This window comes from Neocloeon triangulifer, unplaced genomic scaffold (assembly GCF_031216515.1).
Source record: "Neocloeon triangulifer isolate White Clay Creek 2 clone unplaced genomic scaffold, ASM3121651v1 ptg000014l, whole genome shotgun sequence".
In the NCBI taxonomy this organism is placed as follows: domain Eukaryota; kingdom Metazoa; phylum Arthropoda; class Insecta; order Ephemeroptera; family Baetidae; genus Neocloeon; species Neocloeon triangulifer.
Genome location: NW_026775556.1, coordinates 27,892,019 through 27,906,271, shown reverse-complemented (window position 1 = coordinate 27,906,271; position 14,253 = coordinate 27,892,019). Strand labels below are relative to the sequence as shown.

The 14,253-nt window shown below is 34.3% G+C and overlaps 1 protein-coding gene across 6 annotated transcripts in view; it reads right to left on the bottom strand.

Annotated features, from left to right (window-relative positions):
• Positions 1 to 14,253, bottom strand: part of LOC132200224 (synaptotagmin-7) — a 232,097-nt gene that overhangs the window by 172,077 nt on the left and 45,767 nt on the right. For 5 of the 6 annotated variants that reach the window (XM_059625525.1, XM_059625528.1, XM_059625527.1 and 2 more), the window contains exons 1-2: positions 12,747 to 12,868; positions 7,958 to 8,199 (exon numbers count right to left, since the gene is read on the bottom strand). In XM_059625525.1, coding sequence (XP_059481508.1) covers positions 7,958 to 8,199; positions 12,747 to 12,827 — 323 coding nt within the window. In that variant the 5' untranslated portion in view covers positions 12,828 to 12,868. Of the gene's footprint in view, positions 1 to 7,957; positions 8,200 to 12,746; positions 12,869 to 14,253 lie in introns of those variants that run through there. The other variant, XM_059625530.1, reaches the window with a different exon arrangement.

The following is a 14,253-nucleotide window of genomic DNA, read 5'->3' as shown; positions in this document are numbered from 1 at the left end:
ACCAGGACTGTAGGAGATTTAAAAATATTATGTACTTTAAATATTATGATGTATTTTTGAAAGGATCACAAATTTTCTCATCTTTTTATTAAAAGGGGACGAAAAAGCTTTCATAAAATCAAATTTAATATAGTAAGTTTGAGAATGGAACTTCATTTTTAATTAAATAAACAATTTATTTTATTTTGATAACAAAAAAATTATGTAGTATATTAAAAGTTATGAAACTTCGTTTGAATATGAATAACCCGGTTAGTTCAAAGTTCAAAATCATGTAAAATTAATCAATTGATATAAATTATTTATAATTTTCTTTTAAAAGCACGTTTTGCAGAAGTAATGACTGTCCTAATTCTTAAGGACAACCGGTCGCGTCTGCGATTTTTCTTCGTGCAGAGCAAAATGTAGGCCAAGAGACTAGCACGAGAGTGAAAAAGCGCCTTTTTGCACTCATCAATTTCTACTCGGCGCGCGTCGAAAGATAAACAAAAATACAAAAACGACGTGTCCACTGATGCGACTGTCACAAAAGTGTGAAATAAATTCACTGCCGGCCGGACAAGGCGAGATTTATGATATCTTTGGGCATGGAAATGACCAGCGAGTGTGGTGCCGGCTGATAAGTGGCGCCGAATTTGGCGCGGACGAACGTCGATATTTCGACGCCAAACTCGCTCTTGGTGATAAATGGCGCGCGTTCCTGTGTGTTTATTTCTCTGGGCGCTGACAAAGCACCATAGTGGGTGGTTCACAACGCGGCTAATCACCATAATTTCACACTTGGTGTGCGTGCACGCGCCATATTCATGTATCTGCTTGTTGTGCGGTTTGGCAAATGGATTAAATAATGGTATGCGCGTTTGGCAGCCGCGCTTGTTTTTGTAGCCGACACATTCAACAAAAGGGGCTGTTTTCGCGCACAAGTAGTGCGAAATGTGGTGCAGGACAATGGCATAGAGTGTCTCGAATCTTAAGACGCGGCTTAAACATGAATGTGTAAAGGCACTTTGTGTCGCCGACTAGATTATGTAGTCCGGGACCTCTGCAGCAACAAAGAAATATTAACAATAAGGGCATAATTTTCAATGTAAACAAAAATTTTAATACGAACAAAAACCAAGTCAACCGAGATGGATGGAATTTTTTTATCTCCTAAGTTTTAGCAAAATTCTTGCTAGTGTTGGTGCCGTTTTGTCCAACAATTCATTTCTTTTCAAATAAATTGTTTTCAACAATTATTTAATGTAAACAATGTGATGTGACAATTTAGACAAATAATCAACAATTAAAAGAAAGAATGACGAAATTTTCATTTTAAATTAAAAACGTTATCTTCCAGAAAATTCACCAACCGTTTGATTCTTTCAAATTAAAGGTTTTTTCATTTAAAAAATTCAAAATAATTATGCAAGTTGAAAAATAACTAGTAAAATTAATAAGATTAAATGTATGCATGAAAAAATTATACCAATTTTACTTAATTCTCATTGGTTTTCTTCAGTTTTTAAACAGTAAATTTTCATTCAGCAAAGCAAATATCCTGGATGTCAGGACGCTATTCCAATTTATTGTCGACTTCATTAAAAAAATTAGCTGCATTTTACAGTGGAATATTTTCCGTCTAAAGCAAAGAAAAATCCCTGCTGATTTCATATTCTAGAGTGAATTTTCCCGTGGGACGTGACACACATGCTTCATGGCTTGAATGCCACATTTTCCTCAGCTTGTCTCCTGCAGCAGGATTTTTACTTTTGACTGCGTGCATATCATTAACGACGCCAGTTTGCATGACGTGCAGCCAGCTCGGATCATCGGGTCAACAAATAACGCATGCACCAAATCACACGTGCGCTACTTCCAGATCTACGATCTTTCTGCCGCGACCTGCTCTCCCCGTCTGCAGGCAAATGAGGACGTCGAGCAGTTATCAGGGAGAAGGAAAATTAATTACAAAATATATGTGCAGTCCTGAGGTTTTCAGCGCTTTTTGCTCTAATCGCACTCTCTGTTGCAATTTGTAATTTAACTTTGCTCTCGCTATATCTGGAACGCGGGTGAAGCAAAAGTTGCTCGATGCTTATTCATGAAACCGTAGGAAAAAGGGTTCAATTTACATCATCTTAGGTTAAATGCGTCATGGTTTTATTTTAAAAATTTCGCATTAAATTAGTTCTAAATTATAAAATTGTTTAATTTGTTAGTATTCTTTTTTAATGCACGCGAATAATCGAATGTGGGTTGAGCGGTTGAAAAAAAATGTGTCAAAAAAGGTATCTCAAAATAATCATAATGGTCCATCCAAGATTTTTAGATAGTCGCTAGAAATAATTTTTTTTTTTAAATTGGTATTATTTTTTAATTGAAAAAACCCTTTTTTTAATGAAATAATCAGAAAAAAATCTATTTTTCCTGGAATAATCGGTTTTAAGCAAAATAATCGATTATAAAATTGGTTCATTCGACTCGAAATTCCATGATTCGCAAAAATGTTTTTGGAGCCAAAAAGCAGTTCCTACTGAAAATCATTTTGATTATAATTCCCATCCCTAAATCGAATTTTTGCTATAATAATAAAGAAATCTTCGAAACCAAATTGAGCTTGATAGGAATTTCGTTTAAACCACATCAATTGCAAACCAAACGAGTTCCCAAGGCAACGCGTCGCATGAAAGATGAGCCGGTAAACGCTGTCTTTTGTGGAATGGGTGAGTGTTGGGTGGGTGGGTTTTGCGAGGGGGTGATCTTTACCTGCAGTTGTGGCAGCTGTCTCGCGGCACAAGATTGATAGGCAAGGTGGATGTTGCAATCTGAAAAACGACTTGCGCTGGCTGAGCTCGCGACAGAAAAGAGATAAGCCGCGTAATGATGTATTATTGCCCCGACAGTGTCACACGTGCTGATGGTGCCGACGGCGTCACTCCGGCGCTTGGGCAAAAAATTAACACGAGTAAACCGTCATTTGCGGGACAACGTGAATGTATCATCCGTGAGTGACGGATAAACGATTGCAACCATATGCGTTTGTACCTGGTCGATTTAAAAAGATTAAAAAATTAAATGAATGTTTTTATTTAACAAAATTTAAATTTTACTTTATATTTATTTTTTGAAATTTTATTGTATTTATTTAAATTAAATAATATATTATTGTGTTTATTTTGCTTTTTATAATGGTTGTTGTAAAAAAGTCAAATTAAGTTTTTACATAAAAATTTGAGCTAATCTTGTAATTTATAAAATATAATAAACTATAGCCATTGTGAAGTGTGCAGGAAAAGTATGAAAATACAATTACTTTTAGCTGTCATGGATACTGGCTCTGGAAATGCTAACATTTTTTAATTGAAATACCGATTACTGATTTTAGTAAAAAATAATAAAATGAAATACAACACATAATCTCCAGTGTAAATTCATGGTTGAACTTTCATTTTATTTCCATTTTTTTGACTATTTTTTAATTGTACAATTATTGCCTTTGTGCAGCAAATTTGCTTTGTGTAAACAGCAAATTGATTAAAATAAAATATTAAAACCGATTAAAGCAAAATCAGCAAAATAAAGTATTTTTTCCTGTTTCAATCGTGAATCGTGCGCCCTGCTGTTGTTGAATGAGAAGAATCTAAACTCGTGCAACGACGAACAAAAACGTTTTTGCCGAGCAAAAGGGCAATCCCTGCAGGCTCAAGAGATTTATTTATGGGTGGACAGTAGTGCAAACAACTGACCAGAGTTCGCAAGTGCACTCTTTGACGGCTGCAACCGGCAACACACATACAGACAGTATAGTCGGATCACCGCGGAGGGGCTTAAAAACGGTAAAAAAAAAATACTTTTTACAGGAGAGCGCGGCGCGACCTGCAGCGAATCAAGAGAGAAATTTATTGAATCCGCTTTTTTGCTTGCATGTATGCAGCAGCACGTGATTCTGAATAAAAGATGAAAGGGTGTTATTTCCAATTTGTGCAACCGTTCTATTGAATTTGTATTTATATTATAGAAATATCTAACGGTGATTCCAATAGTATTATTAAAAAAAATACATAATTTATGATTATTATTAAAAATATTGAACCGACAATAAGGCTCCTTGAGGATGACAGGATCTTATTTATCTCTGAAGTTTTTGCTTGTGAAAAGCTTTTTTAATTAATTTTTATTTATTGACTTGATGCAAGTTGTTGTGTATTTGAATGTATTGATTGGAACATAAATAAATAAATGATAATTAAAGTTATAGCAAAATTCTTGCTACTAGTCCAAAAATTATCCGAAAACGACCTTATTTTTAATAAGAAATTTAATTTTCCCTAATTAAATGTAAACAATTTGATTGAAGCAATTGAAAATTAAAAAAAAAAGGTTGATGTTAATTTGGCCCAAAAATTACAATTGAGCCATTAAATCAATCTATGAAATAGCACTGGTATTTCCAGACAAAATACATATTTTTTTAATAACTTGTCACAGAGTTATCGCTTTATTACAGGAAAAATTCTAGAGTCCGACGGCAGTTTGATTAAATTAAAACGTGTCGTTCGTGCTTCAAATGGTTAAGGTGAGCGGCGTTTGTGTGGGTGACCCGATGAATAAAACATTCCATTCGATATTTTATACACACCAGTGCGCATTTGAATGAGTTTAATTGAATTGCTGTCGTGTTCGATCCAAGCTCAGCAAACATTTGTATCGGGCCACGGGAAAATTATATTTTGTTCTTGAAAGCGTCACCCGGAAAAATTGATAAAACAAGAATAAAAAATTCGTGTTTTTTAATCTTTTCGATATTTATTGAAGAATAAATTATATTTCTCACCCTTTTAATTTAATATTGTTTGATATCGATATATATAAAGTAGAATTTTAAAAATTATCCGTGAAAATTCACATTTTATTTCCTGAGTGAAACAGGAGAATTTTCAAGTGTGTTCTGCGTTTTAAACCGAGCCGAATTTCATCCACGCCAACGCCCGTGTGCGGAATATTTTTTTTCCTCGGCTCTGGGGAAAAGCGAGAAATTCAACGGGCCTTATCTCGCATGCGGTTTGGAGCTCTCAGTTATAAATGTCAAACGGTGCCGCTACACCTTGGTGCGGTCGCCGGTAATGAAATTTAACTCTTTTCTTTTTTGTCGTTCCGCCACCTCTGGCTCCGCCGTGGCTGCCGTGCATGCGAAACGAAAAACGAACGCAAAAATCCAAGCGTTCGCTGGAAAAGCGAGCCACGCCTCGCTCTGCCGGGAAAGTCGTGAACCCGAAATACGCTTTTCCAAGCGGTGCTGCCACCGCGCTGTGGAAAATGCCACATCGTTGATCAATAATGACTACACTAATTATTTCCTTGTTGGGAAAGGTCACCCGACACAGTAATTTCTTTATTTTTAATCAATTCAAAATCATTGAAGTTATTTATTTCCATTAGACATAGAATAATTATAGATTTTCATAATCAAAACTAGAGACAAACTCCTAAATCCATACTTAAGACATTTAGTTGTGAGTAGAATTCTGTTTTAATGGGCTGAGGACGGGCTTATAAGTTTAGTAAAATAAAACTAATTTTTTTAAACTCTATCAATTAATACAAAAATATAAATACGGAATTTTACACAAAAATTAATGAATATAATAAAAAATTTAAAAATAATATAAAATAAAAACAAACAAAGAAAAAATTAATAAAAATTTAATTATAAATCATTTTAAAATTAATTTAAATATAAATTTTTGTTAATAATTAACTTACTGCCATCTTTAATCTTGCAATTGCATTTTAAGCAGTTTCGTTGGGCGCTAATTTATTTCTTCTTTTACATGAAAGATGATATTTTATCTTCAAATGATCCAGCCAAGTTTGAATGCTCATTAAATTCCTTTTGATTTTTTTTTATACGTTTAATTACCCATTAAAACAGCAAGAATCTCTTACAATTTCAATTTTTACAAACTGACTTTAAATTTATGCAAGAACTTTTTTGCATTTATTTAATATTGATTTTTTTTTCGATAGGTGGTCCAGGGAGATTTCATAAATTTTAAAAATTCAAGCAAAATTAAAAATCAAATGAAAAGAAAATCGATATAATATAATTACAAATTACTTTAAATAACTATGGCATTTCGAAAAATGTTGCAGTAATTCTTTCTGGATGTAGAAATGTGGATAATTGTTTAAAACTAATTCTAAGGCAACAAAATCTCAATTGATTATTTTTGTTTTTTAATGTAAAATGATTTGGAATGATATATTAATTTTTTTTATGGATAAGCAGCCAATATATTTGATTACAAATTTAACGGAAAGGAAGTTAAAATACAAAAATTCGTCTCAACATCTCTCACTAATCAGCAAAATGGGAAACAGCTTAGGCAGATTAATCCATTGTTCGCCTTGACGCTGAAATATTCATGAGGGTGAATTTCACAGAGCAACAGCCGCAGCCGAGTTTATTAAATTTTTCATACACAAAATCCGACCGAGAGCGTCAGTTGCGCGCTTAATAACATGCAAAAAGCGGGCGCGTGTCGCCAAATTAATATTTCAGCCTTGCATTCAGAATTATCCTCGGGTCGAGCGCAAGCACGAATAACAAGCTTGATTTTTATTTGCACTCGCCACGCTGGCACCTGCTGTTTTGCAAAAAGATCAGAGAGACCTGCTTTTGTTCAAATATTTACTGTTTCACCGTTTATCCGGCAATTCGTTGCCGCGGCAGGCCTTTGTGAATTATTCCTGCGCCTGGTGAATTGCGTTTCCCTCGAAAGTATGCCGCCCACTCAACAGATGAGCCTTTCCGGCTGCATAACTAATATTGTTCCGTGCAAAGACTGAGCCTTCATTGGAACTTTGAAATAATCTGTGTAAATGAGAGAGAAGTTCAGTTGGAATTCAAATAAACTGATGGATTTAGAAGCTCTGGGCGTTTAAATGAAGAGTAATAATTGATAAATTAAAATATTATAATTTATAATTTAAACAAAATAGAATAAAAATGAAGATTCTTAATTATTTTTAATACCATAAATAAGAACCCCAATATATAATTAAAATATGGAGCAGGAAAAAATAAACTTTTTAAAGTGGAACTTGATTTGAATATTCTTCAAAAATTTGTTTGAAAATCACCTCTGTCAATTGTTAAACTTTTTGTCATTACTCCTGGGCATATTTTATTTAACTCTCCTTCTCTATTTAAAGAAAAAAATTTACCAAGATTAACTCAGCACGCTCTATTCTTACAAATTCTTTAATAACTGCGTTTTATCGAAGCTTTCTCCTTCCTCGTTCTTATAGACTTGTCAGGCTGAAAATTAAACAGGAAGACAAAGACTGTGGAAACTCATCTTCGTCTTCCACGCGACATTTCACCCGCTTTTCCTTATTAGGTCCTGTCACGGGAAAGACTGACTTTATCACTTTCGAGGCTGAAATGAAGTCGGCGCTGCAAACACGTGCAGTTTGTTTGCACGTCGTTGTCACAAGCTCTGATCTGCGTATTTATCCTCCAACCAACTCCTTCGTCAAACGAGAAATGTTAATTAAGCGCGGATTATTTACCTGCAAAAGGTTTGCTGCTGCCGAGGCTTGCAATAATTTATTAATACGTAGTGCTGGAAACCTGCTAAAGCTCAACATACTTTCAACCGTATAGTTCATTATTGAAGTAGGGCTCAACCAACAGTTTGTAATTAATTTGCAAGAAGAAAATTATTCTTGCATGAGAGAAAATAGAAAATAAAACAACTCCAAGCCCGGCAACTTACTTTAATGAAAATTAAAATGGCGAAAGGAATTTTTCTTGCACAAAAGTAGGACAAATTTCATTCAAAGTTGTGGATGAACTTTGACCTTTCAACAATTTCATTCATGAAACTTTCATATTTTTTTCCCGGTTAAATTTGTTCCCATTTCCGTATTGAGAGGAGATGGAAAATGAGTGAATGGGGTTTGTACTCACCCCAATGCCTTGGTGCTGATGAGCGGCGTCTTCAAGCTGAGGATTCCGTTGAGGCGGCTGAGCGACGAGGTGGGGTGTTGCATCACCACCACCTGCTCGGCCTCTTCCTCCTCTTCCTCTCGCTTGCGCTTCCTGCGCTGCCACCAGTAGCAGGCGTACAGGGCCGCGACCAGGGTCAGCAGCGCGGCCAGCGAGCTCAGCACCGCCGTCCAAATCACGTCCTTCTTCTCCATTCCGTTAGTCTGAAACAGATCAATCAGTTTTTAAGAATGACAATAAATTAATTTTTTTTTTAAATATACGTATAATTTTATTTTCGTTTAAACTTTTAAAAATTTGGACAGTTTTGCCAAAGTTGACTTTTTTTTACAATATTGATAAAAAAAATTTTAATAAAAATTATTTAATTTCAGCCAAGACCCTTCGCTTTTTTTTCTTAATTCAAAGCAATGTGAATTTTACTATAATTATTTTAATAAATTTAAACAATATTAAATTAAAAAGTGAAATTTGCGTTTAATTATTTCTAAATAAAAAAAAACTCCAAAATATTAAAATGTAATGTTAAAAAAAAAATGAAAATCAATCCCTCTCCGAACTTGTCTTTCTTTTCAAGGTTTCCCTCTCATGTCTTTCTTGGATTTCATTCCAAGAAAATAGAACTTGATATGCCTTGATTCGCTGATATCTGATCGTCTGAGGGAAAGAGAGTCTCAAAGGTAATATTGCCCGTCTGTTTTTTCTTTCTTTCAGGTTATCAATCACTGATCGTTTTATTTTTTTTTTCTGCTTCGAAAGGTCAAATTTCACATCAACAGAATGATGATAGGTTGCATAACACAAATATTCATTGTTTGAAAGTTTTGTGGAATTTATGGAAATGAAGATGCAGCGCGTTTGCTCATAAAATAGGTTGATTGAATTTTGCATTAGTCGTTCATTTTAAAATATTTGTACAACTTCAACTAGACGTATTAAATCTTCACATGAAACTTGCATTATTTGTTAGTTTTAAGATTTTAATTTTTATGTTGCGGTGTTTTTTTTTTCTTTCATTTTTATTGCTCATGAAATAGGGTCGCAGACCGTGACCGAAACTGGCTTGTTTTTTTAATAAAAACAATTTATGTAACGAGGAAAAGCCCAATCTCTTCATTTCCATCAAAATCTCCTCGAGTGTCAATTTCTTCAAACAAATTTGTGGAATATTATTACGCAATAAATACTGTAATTATTTTACAAGTTCTTGATTTTCTATTATTATCCTCGAACTGATATCGTTTTGTTTTTTTTCCAGCTAGAGACACTTTCGCTTACGACTTTGTCAAAAGTTTCCGCGAAAATGTCCAATTAATCGCCTGATTGGCGAATTATGTGACAGGAAATTAGCAATTTCCCCTCGCAACACCAGCTCTGTTTTTGTCGATACAACGCACGAGCAGCTCTTTTTCATGCAATTCACACGGAACTGGGGCACTCCCCGAGTTGCTCCATCAGCTTCATTTCTCCTCGTGTATAAATTTGTGTTAATTACTTGAGGTGAGAAGCTGCAGGTAAATTCTCAGCGGAGTGGTTAAGAGAAAAATTCCAGCTACTTGCACCAATTTCCCAACGGGCAGCAAAATTATATTTATATTTTGCTGAGGATGATGCAAAAGCCGCATGCAATTTTATCATTTTCCATATATTATTAGCTCTAAGATTAAACTGCTTCTGATTGAAAATGGGAAAAATTCGATCAAATAAAGGTAGTAATTTTAAATAAAAATATTTAAACTTCATTTTAGACATTTATAAGATTCCTAATTCTACATGAAAAAATAAAATTTTGATTGATATAGAAATTTTGGAGACAGAAATCACTCTTGAACAGTAAAATAAGTATTTAACTTTTAATAAATTCATCAAAATTCTCTTTGTAAAACAAATTTTATTATTTTTGATACAAAGTTTAAAAAGCTCTTTGCGTTCGACACACATGAGCAGACAAAGGCCTTTAAGTGCCCGTCGTCGCGAGCCCGCAACCAAAATCAATTTTCAGCACACAAAGCAAGAGTTATTTTTGCATCTCGAGGCGCGGCGCAAAGATGCGGACACAGAGTCTCGCTTGGCACTCCTTTCTATTCTGATCAAACTGCTTTGGCACGCCTAAGCCACGTGACACTAGACTTTGAAAATCTTCTTGACGTCATCTGATAAAACCCGAGGAAGATTAAAGGCAGCTCGGTTAAAAGATCCAAAGGATTGCGATGGACTGAAACTGAAAAAGTAATTTGCTAATGAGATTTAGATTTTTAACTATGGTGAAAACATTCACTGATTCTTTCCTTTTACATTTTTGAACTGAAAACTATTTACATTAAAAATTACAATTTGGTAAAAAAAAATCTGTTTTTTAAACTCCAATAGAACCCATTTTACAGGGACTTAAAAAAAATGACTATTTAATTGAATATTCTCAAATTTTTACAAAGCAAAACGCTGAACTTAAATAAAATACGTTGAAACCCATTGAAAATTTGAAAAATATTTCACTTTTACTTAGAAATTTTGATCTTTAATGTGTCCAATCACGGAAGATTTCGTCTCAAGTGGTAAAGGATCTGACTTTGATCATTTTTCTTATGAGGTGAAAAAAATGAGCGTAAACAAGAAGACACGCAATTTGAGGCAAACCGAAAAGTGTGTGTGCAAAAGGATGTGCGCAGCCATCGAGACTTGATTGAAAAGCTGAATCGGAATCAATTTTCTCGGCGAGTTGCTCTCAGTTATTTCGATACTCCTGAGAGTGCCGCCCGAGATGAAACCAATAATATATTTCCCCTGGGATTCAACAGGCCGGCATCACTTCGGGCACTCTGCGCCGAGACCTGAAGGGAAGAGATGCATTCCCTGCCCACTGGACTGCTTTTTAGCGAGGAAAAAGTTTGCTCTTTCCCGTCTATATTCCGGAGCCCATATTGGAATTTGCATATTTCTCGTCGGAGCGAGGCGCAGAATGAATTCCTCCCACCGCACCCAAGGCCTCGTTACAAGATTGCATTCCAGCCAAGACACTTTTCAGCGTGGGCAGCACCTTTTCTGCGTCGTTGCAAAAATTTCTTTTGTAAATTTATGCAATAAAAATTTTCATTTAATAATAATAAACAGGAACTACAGGTCACAGGAAAAAGGATCAACGGAATTATCTCCCTAAAAAAAGTTGATATGTAATGATTAGATACTAGTAGTCAATGACAATAAATATATTTTTATTTTATGAATCTTGTAATACTCCATAATTCAAAAATTCTTAATTTTTTTTTCTCAAGAAAATAAAACAAAATAAGTTAATGAATAAATATAATAAAAAATTTAAATTTAAAAAAATATTTTTATTTATTTCTTTAACTTGTAGCTATTTTTGTTTGTTTAATCTTTAAAAAAAAATTAAGTGTTTTCATAAAAATTATAAATTAGTGATTTTTTTTTTTAATTTTCTTGATCAGAACACGTCATATGTCAATTTTTTTTTTTTTTTAATAAAGTATATTTATTATTAAAACAGATATATTGAAAGTTTATATTCCTGCAAAACAGAAAAATCGGAAATTCAATCAAACCCGTCAGTTTTAGATTGCAACACAGAGAGTCATTAAATATTGCTCATTCATTGTAACAGAACTGATTGAAACACGGTAAACTGACCGTGAGGTTGCGAAAAAAACTTTGCCCTGTATCGGAAAAACACCTGCAGGCTTCGTGAATTACGCAACTCCAATCACTACCGAGTTATCACGACCGACCAACTCGTCCGATATTCGCAATGACGTCCATCGGTTGGTTGCACAGGTGAAAATTGTTGAAAATTTCACCACGTGAGAGCTCATTTTACAAGACCTACTGGTCGGGCTCAGGGGAATCGAGTTTAATTTTGCGAGGGTCGAATATCTGCTAGAGAGAGGTATGAATATTAAGGATTTTGCGTGTGAATGGAATTTAAATTGAAAAATTCTTGTAATTTTGATCAAATTGGTTAATTTTATTAAATACTTTTCTTTAATGTTACTTCTGGGAAGACAAAACAAAGAAAGCCGAGATAAAAGACGGAGAGAAAGAAGGCCTATGGCATTGATTAGCGAGAAACGGCACGTCCTGTTTGCTTGGATACACAATCGCGTATAGCCGTGGGCGTCGATTCTTCTGTTATTCCCAGTATCAAATTGGGTGAGCCAGCGAATTTGCATTTATCAATTCTGGTGGGCGCGATCACAAACTTGCGGAACAAAAGGATGTGATTGGAAGGAGATCAAAACGGCAATTTAATATCTTAAGCGGAATATTAAGAAAAGACAGGGAAGGGAAGAAATAATTATTTAATTATTAAATTAAAATCAAACAATTTATTACTGACATCCGTAATTTTAATTTAATACGTCAAATTATTTATTTCTTTCACTTAGCTAATTATTATTTTTTACAGTATTTAATTAATTAGGGAAAAAATTGTTTTATTTATCGTTTGTTTTACTTTTAAACTCAAAATACGATTCAAATCATTTATTCTCCCTCAACAAGTCAAACAAGAAATGGAGATATTATAAAAAAAAATTATCTTTTATACTTTTTAATAAATTTCCGATATACAAAATTGATGAGAAATTTATTAACAGTTACAAAATTCTCTACAAATGATGTAAATTTTTAGAACTTTCCACAGTTTCCATTGAAAATAATTTCAAAAAAGAAGAATAAGAAAGAATTGTATAAGCAATATTATCGAATTTCTCTCCCTTGAGGCGAAACTCACCAAAACATAGCCGGCGGGCATGTGGGCCACTTGTGGCTGCTCGGGGGTGGCTTCACCCCCGTGTGGGCTGGCCACGTGCATTTCGAAAGGGTTGCTTGTTGACGGCAGGGTCGTGATGCAACGGAGGATGGCGAGAGAGTGAGCGAGGAACCCGTGACCGCGGCAGCGACGCCGGCAGGGAGGAGCGAGAGGAGGAGGGCGCGTGCAGGACGCGTTTTAAGGTGCGCTCCGCCCCGCACAGAGTTCACGGTCGCCGACACAACAGTGACTTCAGTCCTACATCCATACACCTGCCGGGCTACACGCTTTTGCTAATTGTGTTTTGCTTCAATTTTCTTGATACAATGATTCGTTGGTTTTTCTCTCTAAAATATTTTTTTATTTCTGTTTTTGTAAAAGAAAACTGCTTTCAATGAATCAAATAGGAATAGTTAAAAAAGAAATGAAAGGAGCCTCAATTAAACTCAATTTATCAAGAAAATAATCCAACCTTGCTTGTAGATTTCTATTCGAAACTAGAATCCTTTTTTCGAATATTTTTTATTATTTATTTTTGTATAGCATTGTTTTGCCTCTTGTCAGATATGAAGGCGGAAATTGGAAGAAAAAATTGCTCTAGTGAAGATTAAGCTTTGCTAAAATTATGATCAGAGTTTCTTTTATAGTGGTTTGCTAGAAAGAAACTCTCAGAAGTTGAAGATACAAAACTTTTAAATTCAAAAATTTTAATTTCTAGAACTAATAATTTTTGTAATTGCTAATTGAAGTACAAGTACCCCCTTGATCACACTGACTAACTTTAAATTTTTGTACATTTGATTTATGATGCAAAATCTCCTTTTTAAATTACCGCTTTTTTAATTTGCAATTATTTTAATCCTTATAATTTATACTTTTATTTTATTGATTGATAATTGTTTACAAAATTTATCTTGTTAAAATTATGATGATTAATCAATAAAAAATATCAATAATAAGAATAATAACAATCAATCAGGCACGTCGAGCGTAAATTTTGTTGACCTTTTGTTACAGCTGCTGGAGAAAGGATGCATTACCCGATTGCCGAGCATGGAATCGGAGCAACTCGTGATTTACGGAGTGCCGCATTCATAAAGTTCTCTGCCCACCCTTTCCCCGACTGCGCGGAATTCCTGCTATACAGGACTGCTGTGTGATATTGGTCGTTTGGGAGTTTGGCGTCGAGTACGCATGCAGCAGGTGCCAAAAGTTCATTTTCCTCTGCGGAGATAAAATGTTGGAAACTCCAACAGGCGGAGAGCACCAGATAAAAGGGATAAAATAATATGTCACGCTATAAATCAAACGCAATCTCATTGCAAAAAATTATGTACGCTATTATTTAATTTGTACTATGTTGTACTATTTTTTTCGGTCTTTATTTTAAAGAATGCGATTTTATATTTCCTGTTATGTAAAATGTAAAAAAAAAAATCAAATTAAAATAAATATTTTTAATTTTGTTATTGTCTGGTTTTCATTTTTT